Source organism: Eucyclogobius newberryi, unplaced genomic scaffold (genome assembly GCF_026437365.1).
Source record: "Eucyclogobius newberryi isolate DKJ021-1_F unplaced genomic scaffold, fEucNew1.0.hap1 SCAF_16, whole genome shotgun sequence".
In the NCBI taxonomy this organism is placed as follows: Eukaryota; Metazoa; Chordata; class Actinopteri; order Gobiiformes; family Gobiidae; genus Eucyclogobius; species Eucyclogobius newberryi.
The window spans coordinates 13,018,798-13,045,180 of NW_027315790.1; the positions used below are offsets into that span (position 1 = coordinate 13,018,798).

At 40.0% G+C, this 26,383-nt stretch overlaps 1 protein-coding gene across 1 annotated transcript in view; it reads left to right on the forward strand.

Annotated features, from left to right (window-relative positions):
• Positions 1-21,177, forward strand: part of adgrb2 (adhesion G protein-coupled receptor B2) — a 269,466-nt gene extending 248,289 nt beyond the window's left edge. Inside the window, exons 31-36 of the mRNA XM_072447617.1 lie at positions 1,113-1,285; positions 1,748-2,464; positions 5,450-5,485; positions 6,897-7,010; positions 18,223-18,276; positions 20,085-21,177. Of these exons, the coding sequence (XP_072303718.1) occupies positions 1,113-1,285; positions 1,748-2,464; positions 5,450-5,485; positions 6,897-7,010; positions 18,223-18,276; positions 20,085-20,261 (1,271 nt within the window). The 3' untranslated portion in view covers positions 20,262-21,177. The remainder of the gene's footprint in view (positions 1-1,112; positions 1,286-1,747; positions 2,465-5,449; positions 5,486-6,896; positions 7,011-18,222; positions 18,277-20,084) is intronic.
• The last annotated feature ends 5,206 nt before the right edge of the window (positions 21,178-26,383 follow it).

A 26,383-nucleotide genomic window follows, 5' to 3' on the forward strand; every position in this document is an offset into this window, starting at 1 on the left:
GAATGGAAAAACAATGATATAACCCTATTACTAATCACTATACTGTATACTAAGCATTGTTTTTGTATTTCTAAACTGGTATCATCATGTGTTAGCATTTAGTTGATTTGCTTGATATCCTTTTTTTAACCTTTTTTATAACTCAAAATATGTGTGTGAAACTGGATTTGAAAAACTGTTTAAAATGTAACTAAGAATAGAATAATTTAGGTATGGGGCGAGATGTGCCACAAGAGTTTATGGGATAAAATTGACACGAGCTTGTGCAAATATGAAGAAACTGATTGGATTGATTGGATAAACGGGTAAAACACTTTATGAGAAGCAGTAGTTCCATAAAGTACTGCTATACACAATTTATCTATTATAATTTATGTCCAAATCTCGTCTCGTCTCGTTCCAGCCCTAAGTGATAAGATGATTTGCAAATTAAATTCAATGAAATATTATAGTAAAAAAAAAAAAACACACACACACACAAAAAACACATTCAATTAAATAAAAAGAACACATTGAACTTTTTTGAAAATACATGTGTGGCCTGACAATATGTTATACAACTATAGCACTTTGATCTAAATTTTAGACCTTATTTGTTTGAAAAGTTTTTATTCTACTCTCTTTAAAGTGTCTTAGAGCAAATATGTAGATGCTTTACCATGCGCAAAATGAAAGAATGACATTAGACTTTTCTTCTCAGCAAAATGTTGTATAGCAGGCGTTTGTATTCACTTTTTATTAATGTAGATACGTTTTTGTGGTTTTATTATTAATATTTATTTGCCTATTGCTCTGAGACTCTCCAGCCAAATAAAATCCTCCGTCAGCAACAGTGCAGACAACGCTCTGCTGACTTTCAATATCTTTTGTAGCAGTTATAATGATATAGAGAACTGTGGATATATCTTGGTCTTCAGACACTATTTTCCAATATTAATTTGTATTCCTTTTCTTCCAAATCCATGTATTCAATTCTCTTTTCGGAACACCGCTCAACCTTCTCTCACCTCATTTCTTCTTCCCCAACCCGTTCTCCCTCTCTCACCTGCTCCCTACCGCCTGTCTTTTTTATTTTTTATTTTTTATTTTCCTTTTTTGAATTTTCTTTCTAGTTATTTTCAAAGAGGTGAACACTTGTAACCCCGCAACCATCACCGGGACCCTCTCGCGCATCTCCCTGGATGACGAGGATGATCCCAAACTGGCAGCCCATCAGGAGGGCGGAGTAGGGGTCAACTTTAGCTCACTACCTGGCAACATACCTCCTCCTAACCTCATAGTGCAGGTAATACTACACAGACATGTCTCAGAAATCACTTTACACCAAAAAGGACGTATTGCTTAGGTTAATGCAGACTTTTTTCTCAAATGTTTTTTCAACTCAAGATTGCAATGTGTCCTAACTTTACAGGATTTGCAATAACGTGAAGAACAATTGCACCACAACATCTGTGTAACATCTGCTACTGTGTTTAGGCTTCTTGAGTCTGTTCATTTTTCTCAGTGTTTTGGATATTTTTCATGTTTGTTCTTCCTCCAGAAATTCACCTTATTCTTGATGTTCCTTGCTGTACGTAAATGCATGATGCAGGAGTTTCACTGAAATAGCAGTTCAATATGTTAGATGAATCAGGCACTATGACTCTGTCTGACTCATCTGAACCAACAGCATTACAGACTTTATGTTTTGATCCATCTTAATGCAGTGCTGTGTACAGGCGGCTAAGGCCTTGTGTGGCTGTTGCAGGTGCCGCCTTTAGGAGGTCTGAACGAGCTGAGTGAGACTCCTCTGAAGAAGGAGGTGAATGTGGACCAGCAGAGGCAGGGGCAGCAGCACACTGGGGCTCCTATTTACCTGTGCACCGAGAGTGGCCTGGGGTGGGCTCGACCACCCAACTCCTCCAACACATCCCAGGACGGAAGTGCGGGGAGCGGGGGGAGCGCGGGCAGTGCCACGGGCAGTGGCAGCACAGGAGGAGAAGGGGACTATATGGTGTTACCGCGCAGGACAGTTAGTCTGAAACCTCCTGTATCCTCCTCCCAAGGAGGAGGTCTGGGACTAGGGGGCGAGGACAAGCCCCTCAATATCACAACGGAGGACCCACCCTTCCCCCCGCCACCCTCACCTCTGACCCTTCACCCTGCAGAGAGCGAGGCCTACCCCGCAGACTTTGTACCGTCCAGTGTGGGGGACATGAACATCACTATGAACCTCAACCGCTCCTATGGGACTATCAAAACTATGCCCCACAACCACGGGCACATGCTGGCCCAGGGCGGGCTGGTGCACCCCCACAGTGGACACTTGCACCCCCACGGACACTCCCTGCAGCTGAAGCCGGGACAGAGGCCATCCGTCAGACAGATCCTCACGAGCGGAAATGCAGTAGAGAGAACCAGGACCCTGCCTCGTAACCTTGGCAGCAGCAATGCCAACAGCAACATCTCCGCGGGATCCCTCGAGGTGGGTAAAGGTGGGGGAGGTCAAGGAGGCGTATACTGCTGACTCTGACTCTTAAACGTCCTACATAGTGCAGCAGGAGGACGATACATTCACACTACCAAATTATAATCTTATCAGTGCAGAAAACCTGTCTAAATTCATGGCTTTTTTTCGTTCCGTTTATCACCCGCTTCCCAACCTACATAATGTGTTGTATAAGTCCAGTGTAAGCTGGCTAAAACATGGAAATGGAATCTGTGATGCAATTTAGGTTAATATGCATTAGGGAAAGTACACCATATTAATTTGGCCTCCCTATTGCACAAAACATTATGAGGTCTAGATGTTGTTAAATCTGTGGGCAGTGAATTATGCCTGTGATATGATGAAAGCCCGGTGAGCACAGAGAAACCTAATGCTAGGGATGCTATTATTCTCACCTGGGTGGTAGTTACTGCCTGAGAGGCGTTCGTAGTCATTTTTCTAGGGATAGACGGCCCCCTCTTCGGTCACTGTGTGAGAGTGTGCCTCTGCTGCCCATACAAGGTGCTACAACAGATGGAGTGAGACTCTCTGGATCAAAGGAACTACCCCGCCGGATGCCTTTGAACCCACCTTTTTGAAAGCACAGACACACACAGAGACACACACACACCTACACACGCGCGCGCACACACACACACACACACACACACACCTACACACATACACCTACACACATACACACACACACACACACCTGTACACACAAACACACATACACAGACACACACACACCTACACACAGACACACACCTCACACACACACACACACACACACACACAGAGACACATACACACAGACACACACACCGACACACACACACATACCTACACACACACACAGACACACAGACCCACATACCTACACACAGACACACACACACACACACACAGACACACACACACACACACACAGGGTAATGTAGGCTGTGGAAAGACGATCTAGTTAAATGACTTTTTCTGCGTCCTTGGTGGAATAATGCAGTTGTGAGGTTTAGGGAAGATACTATAATGTAGATGTAAACATTCACACTATTTTACATATGCAGAATTATCACCAGACTAGACAACCAGAGTGCAGGATTGTGTCAAGAAATAAACAAACATTCATTACTTTGATAAATTATATATTTGATTATATGATTCAGGATATCGCTACATCAGGTCATAGAAACATACATGCTAGAATAAGACTTACATACTTATTGCACTGATAATTTGTTGCCAGGTTTTTGTGATGAAAACAGCATTCGCTCAATTTGTTCCAGAAGATGCTGGTTGATAGAATAAATAGCATTAAAACATCTTCAGATAAGCTTGGAGTGTACTTATGAATACAGAACTCTGCACAGGGACCAGCGGGATCTAATTTACTTCTACCACTTACACTGTTTGAAAATTCTTGATCTGGAAATAGATATCATTAGCGTGAAGCTCCCGAGATTTACTCACACTCCTGAAGTCACAGCAGCTCTTAATACAAGTTTAGCCTTTTACTCACGTTGATCATTACAAACTACATATACTAAGTAGAATTAATAATAGGAACGCAGCCATGTTTTTTTCCGATATGATAGGACGTTTGAAATTAACCTTGACAAATGGTCTTAATGTTAATCTTCCTTTATTAGTTATATAATATAGGAAATAAAAAGCTAACAACTCTGCAAGGAATCAAGAGGAGAATAGGGACTGCATTACTGGTACTTGTATAAATAAATATGTGTGTGTGTGTGTGTGCAAGACAAGTTGATCTGTTTACATGCATTAAAATACACAGTACAAAATTAAAATAATTCACTGACAAAAAACAGTGTTGTACCAAATGAAAAAACAACAACATAGAAACAAGACACAGAGAGAAAGCATGTTTGCATAATCCTAAACATCAGGCAGAGGCATCCCAATTGGTCCAAAGTCTATTGCATTTGTAGATTTTCCCAATTTTTTGAATAGCAATTATAATTTGCATTATATATTCGACTACAGAGCTAAGCCTTTCCAACTAAATGTATGTTTTTACTTTTGAAAATGCACCTCAAACACGATCCGAACTGAACTCTTCTGCTATGGACCTGTACACAGACAATCCTCACTTGTACTTTAGTTAGTTTCTTGAGTCTATCCTGGAGCCTTTGATGCCTGGTTGTTGTCCCTGACCACATTTATTTGGTCTATTTGTCTGATCCATTTGTCCTGACCAAACCTCCCACAACATCAGTGGAGATAATTGTGTTAGCCTTCATAAAAACAGTTGCCAATTGAGAGAGCAGGAAGTCGAGACACTGACTCACTGTATCATCCTGAAACCTTGGCCGCCGTTGGCACCGATCAGCGGCCCCGGCCTTTCGATGAATAAATGCAGCTTTTAACTAACTGTGGAGAGTCGCTGCGCCTTGTGCCAGATTTGCATTTGGCCGAAAGCAGCAGCAGCAGCAGCGCGACAGGAAGTCAGACACAATAGAACACAATGCAGCGTCAGGGACAGATGAGCTGGTCATGTCGGCAGCCGCTAAATTGGCAGCTTGTGTGTTTTAGCGGTGGATGCTACAGCGGCACTTAAGAGCGGAGAGCTGGAGTCCAAACAGCATTACAGGAGAGGCAAAGAGTGAGCTGTGCTGCTAATCACAATGTTCCAACAGAAGCCTGAACACGGCAAAGTAGAGGAGTCATGCTGGTGTTTTAATGGTTGTGTTTGGGAGTATTCGAGGCGAGAAATTATGATTCCATTTTAATTCTTGGTTATTCCACTTCACTAATCTCATTACCCTGAAATAGAGTGAATCATTTGTGTTTTGGTTTTGACATTTGTAGGACTAATCTCTTTATTACAATGAGCAGCCGGCGAGTGCGTTTCAGCTCTCCTTGGTTTTGCTGGGGAGTGTGTAGGTCTAGCAGAGTTCAGTTGAGGCTCAGGGCTGGTCATTGATGCTCTCTTCTCTCCTCCTGCCCCTCCTCTTCCAGAGGAAAAGAGTACGGTATTCTGAGCTGGATTTTGAGGTAAGATGTCAGACATTCCCCCTCCATCAGCCTTGTCTCTGCTTTCATGTGCTTCTGCAAGGACTTCAATAACACATAGAGGAGCAAAAAAAGCATCGCTAAACCCTCCCCCACCCCACCTGCTCTCGCATTAAAACTATTTCTACTCACAAACTTTGCTGTTTTTTCAACAAAATATGTATTATTTCTTTCTACAACGACACAAAAATACAGATCGCAGTGTATAGTATGCTGTGATGGAGCTATAGTTGAAGAAACAGCAACGTTGAGTGCTTCTTGTGTCACTAAATTCTGTTCTGGGACGACGTGTAATTCTGTAATAATGTGACTGTAGTTTAGTTTGGTATCTTTTCTCTTATATCTGTTTAAATGGTGTGGAATGGCCGGCGTGGTCATACCAGTGTAGGCTCGTCCTCCAGTCTGTTAATGTCCACCTTTATTGATGTCACTGTTAACGTCCACTATCTTATATTCACATAAGTGTTGTGATGGCTTTTGCACGATACCTACACCTATCACACAGTTCGGGCCATGATGTAATGAATGTTTGATTACATTTTTTGATTCTCAATTCCCCTTTTTTGGCAGTTTGGTGACAAAATATGCGCAATAACCTGTTTGAAATGTATTTACACCCTGCTTATTACCGATATTTAAATTCACGCTCTATTTGCGGTCTATTTGGAGATAAAACACGCTTCATAAAACATACTAAATCACACTGACACGTGCCCTGGCTGTTGTAGTTTAGTCGTCTGGCAGTGCCCGGTCCAAAACACTGAGCCTCGCCCTCTGAGTGTGCATGTCTGAGCGCTGGCATCTTTCCCTTGGCCACACTATCACGTTTGCTAGCCTCTTTACCGATAACCTAAAGACGAGCAGCTCTACCTTGACAACTCTCACTCCACCGCAAACATGGCTTGCTGCAAACCGCGTTAAAACCATCGCTGCCTTTCTCCAGGAGAGGCACCTTTGTACGATATCCTCTCCATCCGCTAGACGTGAAACGAATGAGACAGAAACCTGCAGACTTTACAGAACCAGAGCTGAGCCGAGACCAGTCTGTAACACTGCCTTTACTGTCAATCATCCCTGCCACACTTTTTCTCTGTTGCTCTCAGCCCGCTCTCCGCTGCAGCACTCCCGTTTTCGCCCAAAATTCTCAAAGACCACGGAAGCAACATGATGTATGAGCATGAGCCAGCGAATCGATCAGTGCGTGTGTGTCCCCCCCTCCTCTTCCTCCCCGCCTCTAACCCCTTTTCATGGCTGGCTTCATCGCAGTACCTCAACTTTACCCCCTCCCATGCCTTAGCCCTGGTAGTTAGAACAAAGAACCACCGTTTTAGATTTTTATTTTGGTTTCTCTTCGGTTTATTTTTTGCTATCCCTTCCTTTCTTTCCCTTTCAGAAAGTGATGCACACTCGCAAAAGACACTCTGAGCTGTACCATGAGCTCAACCACTCGTCCAAGTTCCACACCATAGACAGGTATAGCAGGGACCCAGCCATGTCCACTTTTAAGGTAAGAATAAATGACTAAAGTGAGGTTGAGAGGCCCTAAAACGTTGGCACTATAGGTGTACCTCAGCACTTGCTTATGTGTGTGTGTGTGTGTGTGTGTGTGTGTGTGTGTGTGTGTGTGTGTGCTTTTGTCACACTGTTCATGTCTGTAGAGGTTGTATGTTTAAGCCATTCAGACATTGTCGCTTTATGTGCCATGTGAAAATGTGTGTCCATAATCTAAACCGTGTCAGTTATTTTGGGATTCACGGGATTGTAAAGCAAAAGTAAAAAAATAAAATAAAAACATGAAAAATCTATGAAGCATAATTAAATGAATTAGAATCCACTTCAATGCCAACATTAGATTTATTCATAATACTAAGCTTCTGTTCAGCATGTAACTAGTACTATCACGCTGATACACAATCACATTGAGTAATCTAGACTACTTCTTTTTCTACTTCTGTAGTTGAATTGATTTGTTTGCTGTTTATATGTCAAACAATAGGTAAGAGATTATATAATTACCATGACATGTGATAAAAATAACTGATATTACCATCAAAACCTGTCAAGCTAATTAAATCAATAAACAACATAACTATTGAGTAACCTATAACATTTTTACAACAATTAAAAGTGTGTCTTCATTAGCCTTGTATGTAAAAATGTTGAAATCCTGTCCCAAATATGTTATGCATTTTGACAAACTAATCCAGCAATCAGATGAGTTACCAGTTACAAACGAAACAATGAACACCAATGAAACACTGTAAAACTGTTCGCCCGTTCATCTGTCATCGTGTGTAAGCATCTGATTTCAAATGTCCGAAGCTTCGCTGTGTTTGTATGCGCAACTGAGAACCTGAGAGGCTCTTTTTTCATTAATAATCCATCAGCCGGAGACAGAACAGGCTCCCTGACCTTCAGCCACATGGAAACACTCACATTTACTTTTGTCTTCATCTGTGGAGCTCGGCGAGTGCGGCGGCCGTGATGGTTTAGCCGGCCTTGATAGTGGTTCTTGCCGTGGCATCAGCAGAGCAGTTTCATGTGCCATTTTCTGTGCCAGCGGAGAAGCAGACTGAGAGGCGGGCCATTCCAAGAGAATATTACGTAGAGCACGGGAAATAAGTAGTATTTGTGTATGTGTACATATATATATATATATATATATATATATATATATATATATATATATATATATATATATATATATTTGAGTTTGGTAGTTGTTGTGTAAAATCTAAAACGCTAATGATAAAACTTAAAATGTAATTATTATTTTCATCCTATTTAAATGTACTATTAAGCATCCGTTTTATGCCATAATTAATATTAGCTTTTTATTTATATTTTCCCCACAGAAAGCCTGTGACACTTATTTTGCATTTATCTACTAGTGTGATTACAATACTAACATTTCAAACTCAGTTTAAAGTTATTATTTTACTTTTTTGTTTGTTTTGTTTTGTCTAAAATAAATTTGTCTTGGAATTAACAACAGAGATAGCAAAGACACCATTCAAATACTTACAGTTACTTACTCGTCCAGAACACCACAATAATGCACAAAGAAACTGTTCCACTTTTGTTACGGAAACGCTTAATGAGATCAGATTTGACCCCATATTGAAAACATTTTCAAGTTGCGCTGCTGAAAAATATCAAATTGCAATTTTTCTGTTAAGTATTGCCATTAGATTTGCAATGTATGTTTTAGATTTGCAATTCATGTTTTTTTCTGTTCAAAGTTCATATTTAAAATGCAAATAAAAACTGGAATAAGCCTTGAACTGACAAATAAAACAAATACAAGAACCATGTAGCATTAGTTTTAGCAGTTTACATGCAAAATTAGACAGGATATTGTGTTGTCTGTGGAGGAAATTATACTTTATTGCTAGTTGCGTTCATTCATATTACAAATTTCAGTTTGATCATGATTAATCCCTAGTTTCAAATCGACACAAATGAAGATTAATCATTCCGTGAGTAGTATTCCCCCGCGCGTCACTCACGGGGCACATCCATGTCATGGTGTTGGATGTAAGTAATGGCAGGGATAATGCTCTCAGTGTCAGAAGCCGGTTGAAGCTCAAGTCGATTCTTGTCAACATTTCTGGAGTCACCCTCAGACGAGCTGCTGCTGCTGCTGCTGCTGCTGACTCCACACTCATTATGGAGATGAGACGGCTGTATTTGCACTGCACTGGCAGCAATCACGGCCCAAATGTGTTTGTCTGCCTGTTCCTCCGAGAGCGTTTGTGCGGGTTATGTTTGAATGTCACACATTACATCACGCCTTTAAGTCCACAATGAGTGCAGGGGACCAGAACTGCAGGAGTAATGGCATAATTGTTTCATAATTACTCGATTAATGTGTTCTGTGGCATGTGACAGACACCGACGGAGAGTTCAACACCGCCTTTGATTTATAATCGAACTTAATCTCAGGAGCGAATAATATTTAATGGAGAGTTAACAATGCATTTTTATCTTCTTGACAACATTGTAAAAGGTGATTCAGCAAAAAAAAGAAAATCTCCAAATAACAAGGATTTTTAAACTGATTATAAATTATACTTTAAAATCAAAATAAGTACACTTTGTTCGTTAAAATCATCAGTTGGGCTTAACATGACCATGTGGATCCTTCATTATGTATTCATAAAGTGGATTTATCTGACGGAACAAGTCAGTTTAATCCCTCATTCGTCCAGGAGTGTTCCATTGTAGAAAAAACATTCAGTTGAGGCAATTTGGACACTGTATTTGAAAAAAACAAGATGTTTCGAAATCCAAAAGTCATTCTCAATTGACTACAACTGAATATTTTTCTACAATTCTGACGCGGAAAGTTAAACATTGCCAAGATTGACAACAAAAAAGTTTATCCAGACAACAATGGTGGGCAATATATTGAAATTTAAATAATATGTTGAATGTTGATTTGAAGATATGCAACATCCAGTATATATGTTATTGTAAAAAATACAAATCATAAAGAACTGATTAAAAAAAAATGATAGATGGAAGGTAGAAGGTGATATTTCTGCAACATTTCACATTTTCTTCATAATTAAACTTCAAATAATGTGCTCAAAGACATGACTCATGATGCATTGTTAAAACATCATCGGACTATTGTTGTCGGGATGAATAAAATACACACTGTTCCCTTCTCTGGAACGTTGTGAACCATTTCGAACGCCAAAAGCCAGATATGACGGGGGCTCCAGTGGTCGTAGCGTTAATACGTTTCATAAATACTCTCAAGGGTTAAGAATCTTGTCAAATATTTGTTCCTCGGATCACACAGCCTTCTAACTCACATTTTTAACCCGTTCATAACTCCTTCTAACCAGAGTTAAACTTGCAGGTCCCCCCTCCCCCTCCTCCGAGGCACGACACTGAGCCATCACTAGTGCGCAGAACTTCTATTGTTTACAAAGAGAGCCAACGTAAGACACAATCCATGTCTAGTGATGCGTGAATAGTGCCCCTAGTGACGTGGTGGAGTACTGCTTAGATTTCCATTGTGCTTGAGCTAGTTCTTCATTCATCCATCACTCCTCATTCTACTACAGTAGCCACATCCCGGGCTTTACGGACCGGGACCTCCGTAATATGGTTTGCTGCTACAATGCTTTTAATCTATCAGAAAAAAACAAAATTAAACATAATTTGCCTTTTGGGATGTGTTTTACAACTGTAGCAACCATGTATGGGGTGACTGACTGAACCACTGTCCATTTTAGTGCCTGAATTAAACCTTATGATCTAAATGCCATAACGTGAGCTAAACCAATCCATAAAAACAATATCCTAAACTCAATCCTAAACAGATCATAAACCTCTGAAATATACTTCATAAACCACTGGCACTAAAAGGGACAAAACTATCAAATATGCCTGTTTGGGTCCAATGTTTTCACTGGTGTAAAGGTAAGGACAATGTATAGTATGTATTGTGTTGTGTAAAATGAGTGGATATCAGAATTATAATATTTGTATAATATTTTGCCTTTCCATTTCCCATGTGTGCTTTTCCGTGGGTTTTAATAGATAATTGCAAAGACAAAAACATTGCTTATTTTAACTAAAACCCACAAATAGTCCAAAAGCTGTTTTTCTATGGCAAAAGAACAGGAAGAGCAAACTCAATGTGTGTGGAAAATATGTTTAACTTGGTCCAATTAGACAGTTTTCTGCTCAGAAACAACAGCCACTTTTTTGTGTCTTCAACAAATTACTGTGATTAAGGTCTAAAATTTGGATTCACACAATAAATCTACTAGAACAAATAAGTAAGTGAATAATTAAGTAGTGTTGAGAAACAAATTCACACATTCGCACAATTAAAGACGTCGTTTTTTGTTGCTTCAGTTTCTTCTGTTGCTAATAATAAGGATAATGGAATTCTGTTCTGTATGCTGCATATTTGTATTTGTGAGACATTGTTACCAAGAAAGGAACATATACTGAATGCATGTGTTATTTTCAAAAGGGAAGGATTAACATTGAAACAGCCTCAAATCGAATAAGTTTGATATTTAGTAGAATACTGCATTTAACATTTGTATTATGTTGTTATCAAGCATGACATTTCCTTCTATAACCTACTATATGGCTGCAATGGAGGACTGTTTATACGCTTTTTTCTTTACTCAGTCATCAGTAAAAGTATTTGCATGACCTTTAAAATCTATATACCAGGTAAAAAAAAAACTGGTAAAGGTCAGTTACACGCCTAGCAAAGGTCAATTTTGCTTTATTTCAAGTTAAACCCGATCTGTCCGTTAACAATGTAATATTTCTGAAAAGAATAACACTTTTTTTTTATTTCGGAATAATGATGGCGTCAACATTTTGTGAGTCCAGACGGCGATGACATTGTGTTCTGCTAATATACTGTCTGTATCAGTAATGCCTTCTATAATGTTAACCTCAGCCACCACAGTTTAGTCTAATGCCCCACCACAGGAGTCTGCAGTGCCCAGCGGCGCACGGCTGAACCCTTCTGAGTGCATGGCAGGCACGTGTTTGTGGAATACATTGTAAATATATACTGTGGGAAGGCGCTTAATGGTCTGGCTGATGCATTTTTAGCTCGCAAATGTGATATATATACATTTTTCCCCCCTTAGAAAGTCTGCAGTGTTGTGGCTAAATGAAGCGTGCCCGCCTTCTCTCTGCAGATAGGGAGAATGCGGTTGGGAAGACAAATACTGGAATTATGTCCTTTGACTTGTGCTAAATCAGTGCAAGAACAGTAAGCTTGTCGTTAAAGAAATGCATTTGCAATTTAAACTATGAGCCTGCTGTGTAATTGTGTTGGGCGGCATATGGTAATGTGCGAGGGGTAAAGCGCGTATGGAACAGCTCACGTGCGTTTGTTTTCACGCCAGCGCATAACTGGTTTGCAATTGGGCTACAGAGAGAGGGTTTCAGTTGGAAAAAAATCTTGAAGTGTCTTGTGGGAACTTTGGAGCATAGATACTGTAATAAATACAAGCTTCAGCATTCACGCTTACATTAGTGATGAAAAATAGAAACCGAACAATGCACAACAACAACATGGAATAAAATACAGGCTTGATTAGGACTAGTAGTCTTGAATGTTAATCTGATCTTTATCACTGTAACACAACGCATTTAGAAATGATAAAACAAGAAAGTGTGTTGTCTAGACGGACTGATGCATTTGTGAAATATAATTTGACGCACAACTTTCACAAGCAAATAGCGAAGATAAGATAAGATAACCTAAGACAAGATAAGATAACATAAGATAAGTTAAGATAAGATAACCTAAGACAAGATAACCTAAGACAAGATAAGATAACATAAGATAAGATAAGATAACCTTACCTTTATTTGTCCCACAATGGGGAAATTCTAGTGTTGCAACACAGATTTGGCACAGAATTATGATAATTTAAAAAACATATAACTTAGAAATAACTCTTATAATCTGTATAATAACAATCTCATTTACAGCTGTTATATGGGGGGCTTAAGTATTATTCACAAAAAGTTTTGAATGGACACTGTTTCTAATAAAAGTAGAATATAGTAAATCTTCTGTCAGACATGAGTCAAGTTCACACCAGTCAAAACCACTCTAAAGCGATCGTTTTCATATATCATGAGTGGAAGATACTCGTACCCTACTTCACCCACTTAGAGAAATTTAGCTGAGGTAATGTGTTTGCTTTGAGCATGTGTCGTGTAAAACAAAGTTGTATAATTTGAAATTACAAAGAGCCTTTTTTTGTTGATTCAGTGCGGGCAATTTGCCTTAACACTCGCTAACCCCTCAAGCCCCGATAGTCAATTTGCTGGCATTAAGCTGAGGGGCTTCAATTTCACATCCCAGCAATAATGCAAATTCCAGCCTCTTCTCTCCGTGTCATATCTCATTCACACCCTCTATTTGTCCTCGCGGCTTGACATTTCCCCTCATGCTGTCTCACTTATATTCCCATTTTCTAAACTCACTGTGGAGCCCACAATGCCACGTTCAGGGCATTAATTGAATAATTAATTCCTCTCATTAGGTAATTTTTAATTATTTTCCAGCACCCGTCTTCTGACAACTCATTCGTTATTTTTGTCCCTTCCACATAAATTGCCCATGAAGCTAACTGCGTTTAGCTGTAGCCCTGAGTGCGGCTCTCCTAATGAGCTGATGGTGAACACAAGCGGAACACCAGCCCCACTCTGGCTTCGTGCTACACAAGCTACAATACTCATTTAGCTCATTTAGCTCCCTTGGACCAATTAAAGTGAGGAAAAAAGGGCTGGTTGGAGCTATGTTAGTGCTGGCCTCAGAATGCAAAAGGCCCACACAGCGGAGCTACAAGCTGACTTCCCTGATTGCTCGTTTGTTTGCAACGTGTCGCACTAATGGAATTTATTTGCCCTACATTCTCTCAAGCTGTCTCTTTGATGGGGCCCTTATTACTTGCAACACTGATTTCTGGGGAAGCTAAGGGCTAAACAGGGCTAAAGACGGAACATGCCTGGTCCGTCTAGTTGAGCTCCTTCATAAATGATGCAAGCCCCTCGCGCCTTCTGACACAAACTATTGGATTGGGTGACACATTCTGTCAGCGGTGGGCCCCATTCTGTGAGTTTTTGTGGCGTTCAGTACATTTCTTATTTGGGAGAATATGAAGATACATTTGCAACCTTTTTATGTTTCTCAGCAATGCCAGAATAGTATCTTCTTATATGCGTAGAGGACAGGCAATATTTTTATGCTTTAGCTGGCATAGCCTTTTCTAGATAACGCGCCAAATCCCCCAAAATGAAACAAAAAAGACACAATAACAGTATCTGGTATATGGATTGAGCTATAAAGCCATCACACCATCAGTACAGCGCAACTTTTACACATAAAGAAAGTATTACTTGCCGGTGACAGATAATCATTTCGGATTGTGATAAACACAGAATGCCATCTCTTTTCTGACCCATAAATGATGCGTGCGAGTATTTTTATCCACACAAACCAAACATATGCGGAGAATGAAAGGCAATAAACATGTAACACACTCATACATTTTTTGTTTAATGATGCAAAGTTCATTAGTGAAATTCTGATATCCACTCTGTCTGTTCATCTCATTTGTATGATTTGATTTTGTATTATTTGACACTTTACACGTCATGATTTTACCTTCTAATTCATTGACTATTTCGGTTTGTTTTTCTCTTTATTTTTTCTTTTCGTGTTTGGGCTGACTGGGCCTCATGTTGCATGCTCCTTGTCATGTCCCAGTTTGAAAGTAGCAAGACAGTCGGCAGAACCCCGGGCGTCCATTTCAACGAAGGTAAACTGAACCACGCTTTCCCAGCATGCACCTGTCCTCCCCCATCATCTACCCAAAGATAGCCTGTCACATCTGCTCGCCCACACGCACACACACACACATACATACTTAATTTAGTTTTTGCCCTGCTTCCAAAATGTCGGGGCTGTGAGTGGCACGCGGAACACGGTTTGGAGGCTCAACATGGCAGCGATGTTTGTGTGTGCTTGGTATTGCTTCACATCGGAAACCTACAAGCCCTCCCATATTCTCTCCCGTGGCGCTTCTGACACCTACTTTTTTTTGGACTGGGTGACATATTTCTATTGCCTCTTGGATTCATTCAGGGATTATGGGGAATGTGTTTTTGTTGACTATTTTTAAAGTTATGGGAATTTAAAAAGAGGATTTCGCAAAGACCGATGACTAAAAACGTGCTAAATATTGACTGTTGTGTCTAAATCTGGGATAGATTTGTGGAGGATGTAGTCCAAGGTTAAAGGTGCACATAAGCCAAGGTGAGTTCACACTTAATGTGTGTACTGACCACTAGGGACAGTAGCTCAATGTTTAAAAAAGTGACAAGACTATTCACCACATCAAAATTTGGACTAACATAGAATTCAATCTGCAACAAAACTAGACTAGACCCAGACCAGGACTAGAACAGGACCAAACCAAGATCAGGCTGAGCAAAATAATACGTCTGTTTGCCGTAACCCGACCGACCCGGTGTGAAACTAGCTGACTGAAAAAAATGTATCAGCATTTTGTTGAAAAAACGTCAAAATATTTTATTTTTTAATTATTTTGCCATCTCACCGACCGGTCTTTCCTAAACTGCTGTGTCAAATATTTTTATCACGCTGCTACACCTATCTTTCATCCCAAAGAACTTATAACGCACTGGGCAAAGCATGTGCGTCTTCATATTGGGTCCTCCACATGCGTCTGTAACTAAACAGAGCACGCGTCAGTGTCGTCAAATTGCCTTTATCAAATTGTTTTGCCTCTGTCGGCGCCACTGATCTTTCCATAGTACATGCCACGCTCTATCAGGGTGTCTTACGCAATGCATTCTGGGATTGAAACACGCCCAGCAGCGTCATCACAACAAACATGGCGGCGCCCGTGTCCCCCGCATGTTCCCCCCCGCTCGCCTTCGCTACCAAAATAAAGGATAGCGGCGTACAAAAGGTTGATTGAAATATCTTAAAATCGTGAGATTTAGTCTCCCGATCGGGTTGATAGAAAAGTGTTCCTTCATTGACTGTTGAAGCCTGACCCCTGGTGGTCACTCCGAGTCAAAAAATGGCAAAATTTTGATCTTTTTTTTTTTTTGCCAAATAAGAATTTGCCTACCGTCCGACCCACTTGAAAAATGTTGGCTCGGGTTACAGCAAACAGACAATTTAACCTTTCTCAAACCAGACCCAAACCAGGACAAGTGTGAGAGCTTTTTTCATCATCTACTTGTCTCCATGGAGATGTTAATATTTGAGTGTTAAATCAATCCTGTCTATAGAAAGAAGCAGGTCAAGTTAGTCAGACATTGTATTGTACAGCGATAAAAAAACACCTATAATACTTCAGCGTTATTCTGTGGACGAGGCAAAGCAATAACACCTCTGCGAAGACAAGCAGATAGGAAACGTACATCTGGGAAATAAATAATTAGCTCTGTTACAATTTTCTTGTCACTGGGGTTTGTATCTTTGGCCCTTCTGAAATCCATCCAATCTTTTTAAGTCCTCCCACTGAAACTGCTTGTTAAACCAACCATCCAGGAAAGAGAAAGATAATTATTAACAATAAAACAACAATATCCATAAAAACAGAGGTCATTCACACTCTTATTCTTAAAATCGGACCTGTATTTTTGTGTCGTACAGCTTGACATGTTTCAGCTGCACTTGTATGTTTTGCATGCCTTGTTTGTTTAGCTATTGTTTTTGGGCGATACATACTTTTGTGTATGTAAGTAAGTAAGTACCCTGAAAGAATGTTTGTTTTTTGAGGGGGTTTTAGGAATTCTATGGTTCTTGCATGAAGACATTAAATGAGTTGTTACTGACCCCTTAAAGCAAAACACAGTAAATCAATGTTGTAATGCAGACAAACACTCATTTATTAAGTTTATTTGGAATGACTCATTTCTCATCTACGGCCAGAGGCAGTTTGTGAGTTTGCGCTGATATTGTTAAACCCGAGACAGACATGATGTAGGCAGATCAGCTTGTATACAATTGTCGAATCAGATTAGTTCTATTTCTGTGGGATTTTAGGAGACAAAAAAAACAAAAACTGAAAAACCCATGCACACTTAGGGTATTGTTAGGCTTGGGATTACACCTCCATCTCCTTTCCTCCTCTCATGCCTTTTGTGCAGTTTCTTCATGGTTTTCCTCCTCTGCGTTGCTCCCATCCCATAATCATACAGTGTGTACCGCCATTGTCTTGTGTGTGGGACTGTGGTGTGTATGATAAGTGTGAAGGCATATTGTCTTAAAGTACAGTACAGACTCGGGAAAACAAAAGCAAAGAGGAGACGGAGGCGAGTGTGCACTGTAAAACCCAACGCCTGCAATGGAAAATACCAAATACTTTATAATTGTACCATCAAGACGATCAGTAATACACAATGGGTGACTACTTAATGTTTATGAAATATTTGTAAAGCCTGAAAGTCGTCAAAATATTTGTATACGTTTGAACATGTTCTAGTCTAAACCCAAAGCTTGAGCTGCAAAAGAAATGCATTAACGAAGCATGAACTAAGACTTTATTCATAATGAGCAAGTGATTTATCAAGCATGATTCAGGCTACTTAATTAAGGGGGACAGGGTATTAATTAAGTATTTACTAAGCCGGAATCATTGTAATAAACTACTTGTTCATGATGAATTAGGTTTTTTGTTCATGCTATTAAAAGTATAGTCATTGTGTTACCAAATTTAATCATAGGTCAAATTATTTTGTTGATCAAATGCTGATCTTTTTCATATTAATCTTGAATTCACTCAACATGAATTTAATTTTTAAATGAAAAAATATTCATATAAGCCCTTCATTCATGGATAATAACTACACTGTAACAATTGAAAAAGCGAAGTAACTGAGTTGTATTTGAAGCCATATTTCCCTTAAACAAGTATCAACATAATAATTGGTAATAATCGGCATAATGCGACTCAATGACTATTTTGGAGCGGTTGTGTTGTACAGTGCATACGCTACTTTCTCGCTCTCCTGCTGAAGGTGTGGAAGCGACACCATTGCTTTCATTGTCAGTGACTGTGATCCCTCCTTTTTCTTTGTACCTTTTCTTTTCCCGCTCCTCTGTCTCTCTGTCCGTCTCTCTTGTCACCACTACTCCTTGTCCTCCTTCTCTCTCCCAATTCACCGCACAGAGGGAAAAGCGATGGAGCATTTCTTCTGCCAGCGGTGAAAAGAACTCATCCAGTGTAAGTAGTGGAAGAGCGAGAGAGAGAGAGAGGAGAAAGGAGAGAAAGAAAGCGAGAGTGGGAGAAAGAGAGATGCGACTTAGGCTTGCGGGCATGGCAGAATGGTTGTCTAGTCTGGAGATGGCGAGAAAGCAAATGGATAGACGCACAGTAGCAGCCCAATCGCGTTAGCCCGAGTCTCACAGGGATGAAGTTGGGGTTTTACGGCGGTATTACCCGCGACTCCTGCTCGACGGAATGTTCCTTCGCCAGCGTTTAGCATGCAAATTGGCTCCCAGATTATGCCTTTTGTATTCATTTTGCCCAACTGTCAGACGGTGACGCGGGCAGAATGATAATCAGGGACAATATTGCCCCACGGGAGACAGTCAACACAATGCCGAGTGTCGAGGGGAAGAGGGACTCAATGCAGCTTTTGATCAATGGATCCTATGAGTGTCAAAGGGGTGTGAATATACTTGAAGTGAATTATAAAAGTACTTAAGAGAAGTGGAGAGGATGTATATTTATGATAATAAGTGAGAAGGATGGATTTGAAGCGTGCGGTTTCACACCTATAACTGAACAGGAACACATTTTAAAAACACGCTACGCAGAAGTCACAGTATGGATTGGGTTTTCAAGATGAACGACAGTAAATTAAATGAACCTTTAAGCATGTGAGTGTCTTTGCTACATTTTCATAGCTGGTTCAGATATCTCAAAAACGATGCTTTTCACGAGTGTTCTACTTCTAAAATGGCCAACAGTGATGTACCATGAGCAGCTAACGCTAAAATATTTTATCAGATTTCTTTTCAGGTTATTGTTAGTTTTGATTGAACGGTTTAAAGAATACATAATGCACGAAATGATACTGAAAATGGGCCCACTTAGGTGACATAATGTGGCTTTTTGCATTCCAAACCTGTTTCAATCCGTAGTTTCAATCCCTGGTGTGATGGAGTCCACCTGTGGATCCTCCTGCATTTGTGCCGTCATTATCTCCCAGAGAAAACCGTGTGATTTGGATAATGGCATTTTTAGTGTGTCCCTCGTGTATTTACATGCTCGGTGGGTCCATCTGCAGACATCATGCCGAGATCAGAAGAACTCAGACATCTAAAATGAATATTTGTGAATAGAAAATACATTATGCATGACACAGATGCAGTTTGAATTCTCAACATTTAAAACATTGTAAGGGGGAAAAAAAAAAAAAAAAGTATAATGCAACATTGCACAAATTAAATTGCCATAAAATGATCGTTTCCCTTTACTCTTGTTCTTGAATGTAAATAGAATTCCATTTACAATAGACAAGTCAATAAAGATTGACTAATAAATACATGAAGTAAGTGAATGTTTCTGTAGCGGTTACACTCAGACTGTGAGGAGCTAGGGTCATTTTGGAGTTCACTGGTCATAGGTCGCAGGTCGTAGCAGGAGCACAGATGCTGAGCAGAGGTCCAATCATTGCCAGGATATCTTACATGAGCAGAAGTATCCACAAGGGGAAGCTAGTGAAAGATGTCCAAGCATGTTCTTTACAGCGTGAATCCTGTTCCTGTTCCTAATACACGGCTCCCTGTTCTTTATGGTAGTATTTGATCTTATAGTCCACATAGTCCTGTTTTCTTTGTATGCAGGCTTGTAATGGTGATCATTTTGGGTGACCTCAAAACATACATCACAAACATGGGACACCGATCTGACTACACTTTCCTTCTTTTTCCAGCGCATTTCTGATTATTAATATCACACATTATAGAGTTGTCTCAAACTAAAAGGTTTTTGATTGCGTGTATGTTGTGTTCCCCCTCCTCCAGGACAAGTCGACCCCAGAGGAACAAGGCTCATGGGACAGTTTCAAGACCATGACCCCTGAGTTGACCATCGTGCCTGGGGAGCAGAAGGACCGCATGGAGCTGCACAATAAGAACTGGGACTCATCCTCTGCCAACACACCGGAATCTTCTGAGGGCGACTTCCAGACTGAAGTTTGACTCTCTCTCTCTCTCTGCCCACGTCTCACTTGCTCTCACCCAAACCCAGACGCACAGAGTCCAGCAGATCTATATATAAGCCCGTGAGTGTGTGTGCACACTCCCAGTGCCCCGTGTCGTCAGATTCCATATTGTGTTGATTTACTGCTGCAGTGGACAGACACCAGAAGACTGTTCTTCTATATTTTTCACAAAGACTATTGAAAATAAAGAACAGCGGCTTGGTGTGTCTGTGAGTGACAAACATTTTTAAACTAAAGGTATAAAAAATACTTTATTTCTGAAGAAAAATGTCTTGATTTTATTCTGAAGAAGAAAAAAAAAAGAAAAATATGTTTCAATAGTTCGATGATTTGGAAAAAAGAATGATATTTCTGCACCATTCTTTTTATAACAACGGAAAAGATCTCATGGAGATTTCTCACTCCTTTAGTTTCATAGGCCCGCTTTAGTTTTCCATCCGTGGGACGGATGATAAAACCTTAAGTTTTCACTGTCTCCTTTGTTCTTGTTCCATTTGAATGGGTGGAGGACGTGGAAGAGCTGCTCACTGATATGTGCCATCCTTTTTGCTTTTTACAGGCTCCAGCTTCACTCTTCCATCCATCCAGCTCTGGCATCTCTGTGTCAACACTGTGGTTCCCTCTGTGTACTTTCTGTGATTTAGTTCAAAATGCCCTCTCTATGCTTTGAAACTTTTAATGAAAAAATAATATGACTGATACAAATGAATTGTGCTGTTTGGTCTAACTGTTCAAGAAGAATGATGAATTATTTTCAGTTGTGCTTGTGCTGCCTTTCATTCTTATTATACTTTAGTGTTTCATGTGCAAGAGAAAGTTCCTGTGGAACTTGAATTATGATGGAGGATGCCTACCGCACATCATTATGAACTTGCTTTTGAGGTAATGTGTGCTGCATGCAACACTGGTGAAATTCTGGCCGGGGAGTGAAGGATTGATATTGGTCTGCTTGTCTCTCTGCTTGGAGCCTTTAAACTGCAAGATTTTAGTCGATTTTAGTCATCAGCTATTAAACAAATGATTCAAAGCAGCCCTAATATAATTTTCCGCAAGGTATGTTCGCATTTCTTAAAAACAGATTTATTTTAAAAACTACAGCAAACTGCCCCTTTGTCTAATTGGATTTGGTTTGTTTATCCGAAGGTTTTTTGCAAAGTTGGGCACTGTTTTTAGCCAGCTTCTCCCCAAGCAATGTTCAATTTTGTCTGCAACTGAAACTTCTCGTAGGGTTTTCTTTCATTCCGTATTCCCTGTTTACTTCTCACTTCTTCTTATCTACTGCCACACTTTAACGGGCATGCACTCTGAATATTTGGGTAAAGGCACATGTACTGTATGTATCCCAGTGTTGTGCTTAATTACAGCAATGCTACGATGCAGATTGGTTCTTTCTGGTGGCCCTTTTCAATCCTATTAGCAGTCCAGAAGCGTCTTTTTCTTAGAGGAGATTCAGACTGATGGACTGACTTGTATCTTTCCTGTTTGACATTCCAGAGTTGTACTAGAAACATCCTGGAGCACGAGCACTTCCCTGCAGTTACATTAGCACCAAAGTCTGCACAATACAGCGGCAGACATGGTAATAATAGATCAAATCCATTAAAAATATATAACTTTTTCACTTAGAAATATTCCATTCCCTTTGTTTAATAATTGTATTTATTTCTTATCAAGTGTGCATCTAATCTGTAGTTCAGGCCAAATACAGTGCAGTCTGCAGAGCAAAGGAACATTTATAAACTTGCAGTTATTCAATTAATTTCTGCAGATGAGACAAATCGAAACATATTTCAATCAGATTTAAAGATGCAAAAATATAATATTGGTGTAATTTAAAAGAAATGAACTATAATTTAACTGACAACGGTAACACAAGGGAGTGCCCGGTCCAAATTCAATATAAATATACAGTATATTTCAAGAAGAACATTGAACTCAAAATTATACAGGTACAAAATAATAATAATAATAATACTTCCCATGGATAATTACAGCAATTTAAACAAAATAGCATAATTTCAACAACAAACTAAACTTTTCCACGTTATTGTAAAGTTGGGGAGAAAAACAAAGCTGGATAAACTGTTGATAGTGTTTGCTCGGTCCAAAAATGTATATTGCACATTAAAAGCAGCACAATTATGAATATTAAGTAGAGGGGTGAGATTTAAAAAACAGTAATTACTGGAGGACGGTGATTTGTCCTGACATTTTCCGATGCAGCCCTCGAACCATCTGTTTAAAGATCCCTAATGTGGTCGTTGCGCAGATGGTGAGAAAAGAGTTCAGCCCCGCTAACCTTTCTGGCTAATCAGCTGATAGGCAAACCTATATCTCCACCCTCTCCCTGGACCAGGCCGGGTCTGGGTTGCCTAAAACCGGGGTCACTTTTGTCCGACCTTGTACGCAAGAGTGTGGAGGGTGCTATTAAAGCGAATAAAGACGCACAACGCACCAGATACAACCCAAGGCCAGTTTTAAACAATTATGTCTTGGCAATTAACAAAGACATTAACGAAATAGGACAACAAATTATCATTGCTATTGCTCTATGATAAATATGCCTCTCTGGAATGCGCAGATGCTTTGGGTCGTTGTCAAACATTTACGGGATTATGAATTCCAAATACTGGTGAGAAGTAAATCATTTGCTGGCTGCATTATCATTCAGCGCAATAACATTTCTGTTCAGAATGGTTTAACTTTAAAACATTTTGTTGTTGTCTTTCTACCCAGCAGAGATTTAAGTCCTCAGCTGTCAATCACTGTTAAGCACCGCCCCTTATCCGGCCCATCATCAGTTTTGTCTCTCATTCCACACGATGAGGTAAAGTTTGGAGGAAAATTGATGAAAAATATTGTCTATCGTTGATGGGGGCAATTTCTGTTGTCAACTTTGCTTTTGTTCTTAAAATCCTGATTGAATTTAAACATTCTGGTCAAATGCATAAATCACAACTTTGTCCTATAACTATCTTGTTGGAGTCCAGTTCTATTCTCTCCTCACGTCCACCTCTCCGCCTTGGATGCTTACGTGTTAACCAAATGTAAACCACATTCCTGTTGATTTACACCTCCTGTTTCCTCATTGTTCTTATCTTTTTGTTTTTCTTTTTATACATAAGATTGTACAAAGTAGTCCTCTAATGTTTTCATAGTGTCTTTTTATATGAAAATAAATTTATAAATTCATTTGAACGGCCTGTATTGTATGTGTATCACGTGTTCTTTCAAGGGCGCATGGAAGAGGACACGAGGCTCCGTGCGGATTTGCAGTTTGCTCACTCTCTAGAATCATTGAGTGTTTGGCATGACAAACTGTGTTACCCAAAAGCACTGGAGCTCAACTGTGACCAATCAAGCTGCAGTGTTCTGACTACAGAGGACGGGGAGGAAGGGAGTGTGGGGATTTGAAGTCATGTTTATTGGAAAAGTGCACTACGCTCAAAAGGATTATTGGGTGGATCAAAACAGCCAATTCTAACTGAGAAGGGGCACTATTTAATAATGAAATAAAGGGATCTGCACAACAACAAGCAGACAAGTCAACCCCTTAAAGTGATAAGGATCTGCATTCAGGGTAGTTCTAGGTTTTGACCACTCGTATAGCTAAAATAAAAGAGGGGATACATTTGTCTGTAAGGAGGGTCTAAATTGAGAAAATTGTTATTATATTATTGCAACCATTTTTGTTCATAAAATCCTCAAACTCTAAAATGTTTATATAGTGCACAGAAATGGCCAACCCCCTCTATTTTGACAAAAATGTAGTAGTGGACACCAAAAAGTTGCCTATTCTTTATTGGTTTTTCATTCATTTCTGACACTCTGAACTATCACACAGTAAAAACGAATAAACTCTCAAAAATCACCATGTACTGAAAAAGGAGCCCTCCGGATAACATGTTGTGTTGATAACTATAGAATTTATCTTAAAGAATGAAAAAAATGAAAATGTCTTAGACCTGGTGTGTAAAGATTAGTAAAACTGTCACAGACCTTGTCAAAGTATCCCAGGCTGAGGGAGCAGGCAGGGCTATGACACACAGTGCACGGCTCAGTCACTCCACATGAGCTCCCCTGGAGGATTGTGGATAATTAAGTGGATGAGTCTGCCCACGGAGCTGCCATCAGTCACCCTGGAGAAAGGCCACCGACTGGAACTTCCTGTTGGGTGACGTGAAAAGAAAGAAGGCAGCGGGAAGGAACCTGTCCAGGGCACAACAGTCATAGTGATGAGGAAAGCTCTGCATCTACAGTTCAGCGCTTCGGTCACAAAGGATTTGGCCACATCAGATACTAATACTGCCAAAAACGCTCAGGACTTTAAATCAACAAACACAAAATGTTTGACTTTCGGCTTGAATCTATAATATCTTGAACCTAAGGACATACCACCACAGATGCAACAGGAGAAGTTTACAGTCTGAGTCTGAACAAATACTGCATACATAATACTGATCTGGAAAGACTAATACTAATGCTAATTATAATTAATTATACAGAATAATTAATGAAATTAAACTTTTAATTTGATTTTCAGTTTATTGAACCGCAATGCTTCATGTCAGCAGTAACTGCTTTTCAACTAACCAAACTCCAGAGAAAATTCAGAGACTGAAACTGAAGAGGAGAAGATGAAGCAGCAGCGTATGATGGTTTCGCTGCTGCGGTGTAGATGTGGCAGAAGATGGTCGTGGTGCTGACAAAAAGGAAGCTAAAATCCATTAATTCATTTCAATTTATTTTTGAATTGCCCAAAACCAGATCAGTTGCCTTGATTGACAACAATGAAATAGAAGCATATTAAACAATGTTGACAGGAATTTAGCAAATGGAAAATGTCCCAGCATCCCCCTGTCCTCAGACCTGCCTTCTCTGTGAGGAAAAATCTACAAAAACCCTGTGGGGAAAAAGTAAAACCCTCGGGCAGAAGCACAGTGAAGTAGAGATCCTTCCTCCACGGACGGACAGGCTGTAGATATGGAGCTGTTCATCTGGAGTAGGGAGTGTTCCTCCAGGCAGGCGCATCTGTGTCTACAGGTCAGGGTCGAGGAGCGGTCATCACTGGAGCAGCATCAGCAGTGTCTGAATAGTAACTCTGCTCCAATATTGGAATACAAATGTACCCTACCACACAGATGTGTAGTTTCTCCTTGCAGAGAAGGAAGGTCTAAGGACGAGGGAGCTTGGGACAATTTGTCTAAGGACACGGGACGCTGGGACATTGCCAAGAACATTGCTTCAAAAGGCGACAGTGAGAACAGATTAAACAAACACTGTAGTGATTTTGGGCCTTACAAAAATAAATTGAATTTAATTTGTTTATAGCATCCCAGCGCTGGCAAAATAACCTCCATGTGACCTCTTTGGCCGACACATGTAATCAGTAATAAGAGGCGGATTTGATTATTTGGAACTTGATCTGGAGAGGTTTTTGCTGGATACGGTAAGTAGTTAGTGCTAAAACAGCTCCTAGAGACAAGGTTTGAAATCCAAGGAACAACCACCAATTTGTCTAGACACCGCTGAGCCCAATTTAAGTACCTCATCAGTCCAATGCAGCTGAACTGAACGGGACTCCCTTTCCCCAGGCACCCAGCGGTTTGTAACGCTGTGCAAAGATTATGGATGAATTATTCTGGCAAGTGTCAAATGAAAAGGAATATCTTATTGTGATGTCTCAGAATATTTTCAACCAAGTTTTTTGCAGTAACGAGGAGAGATTATGTATTCATCTTGTTGAGAACTTTATCTTTCACATTCCATTGATTGAGAATAATAAAGAATTGAGAATAACGCTCGCTCCTTTTCTGACCCATTTCTACTGGCGCTGGCGTTTTTCCATGTATTTATGTATATGTAGAAATCCACTGTAAGTACTCCAGAACCAGAACTTGGTCAAAGTCTTTTGGAGAGTTTTCTTTTTTTCTCAAACTCAAAGTTGCTTTTCAGTTCATTAAATGACTCCGTTTCTGGCAAGATGCATTGCCCAAGAACACAACCATGGCCTGAATTGAACCTCCAATGTTCAGGTTAATGGGCACACATCTTGTAAAGATCTGTTACGCTTGAAAAATAGAATAAAGAGTTTGATAT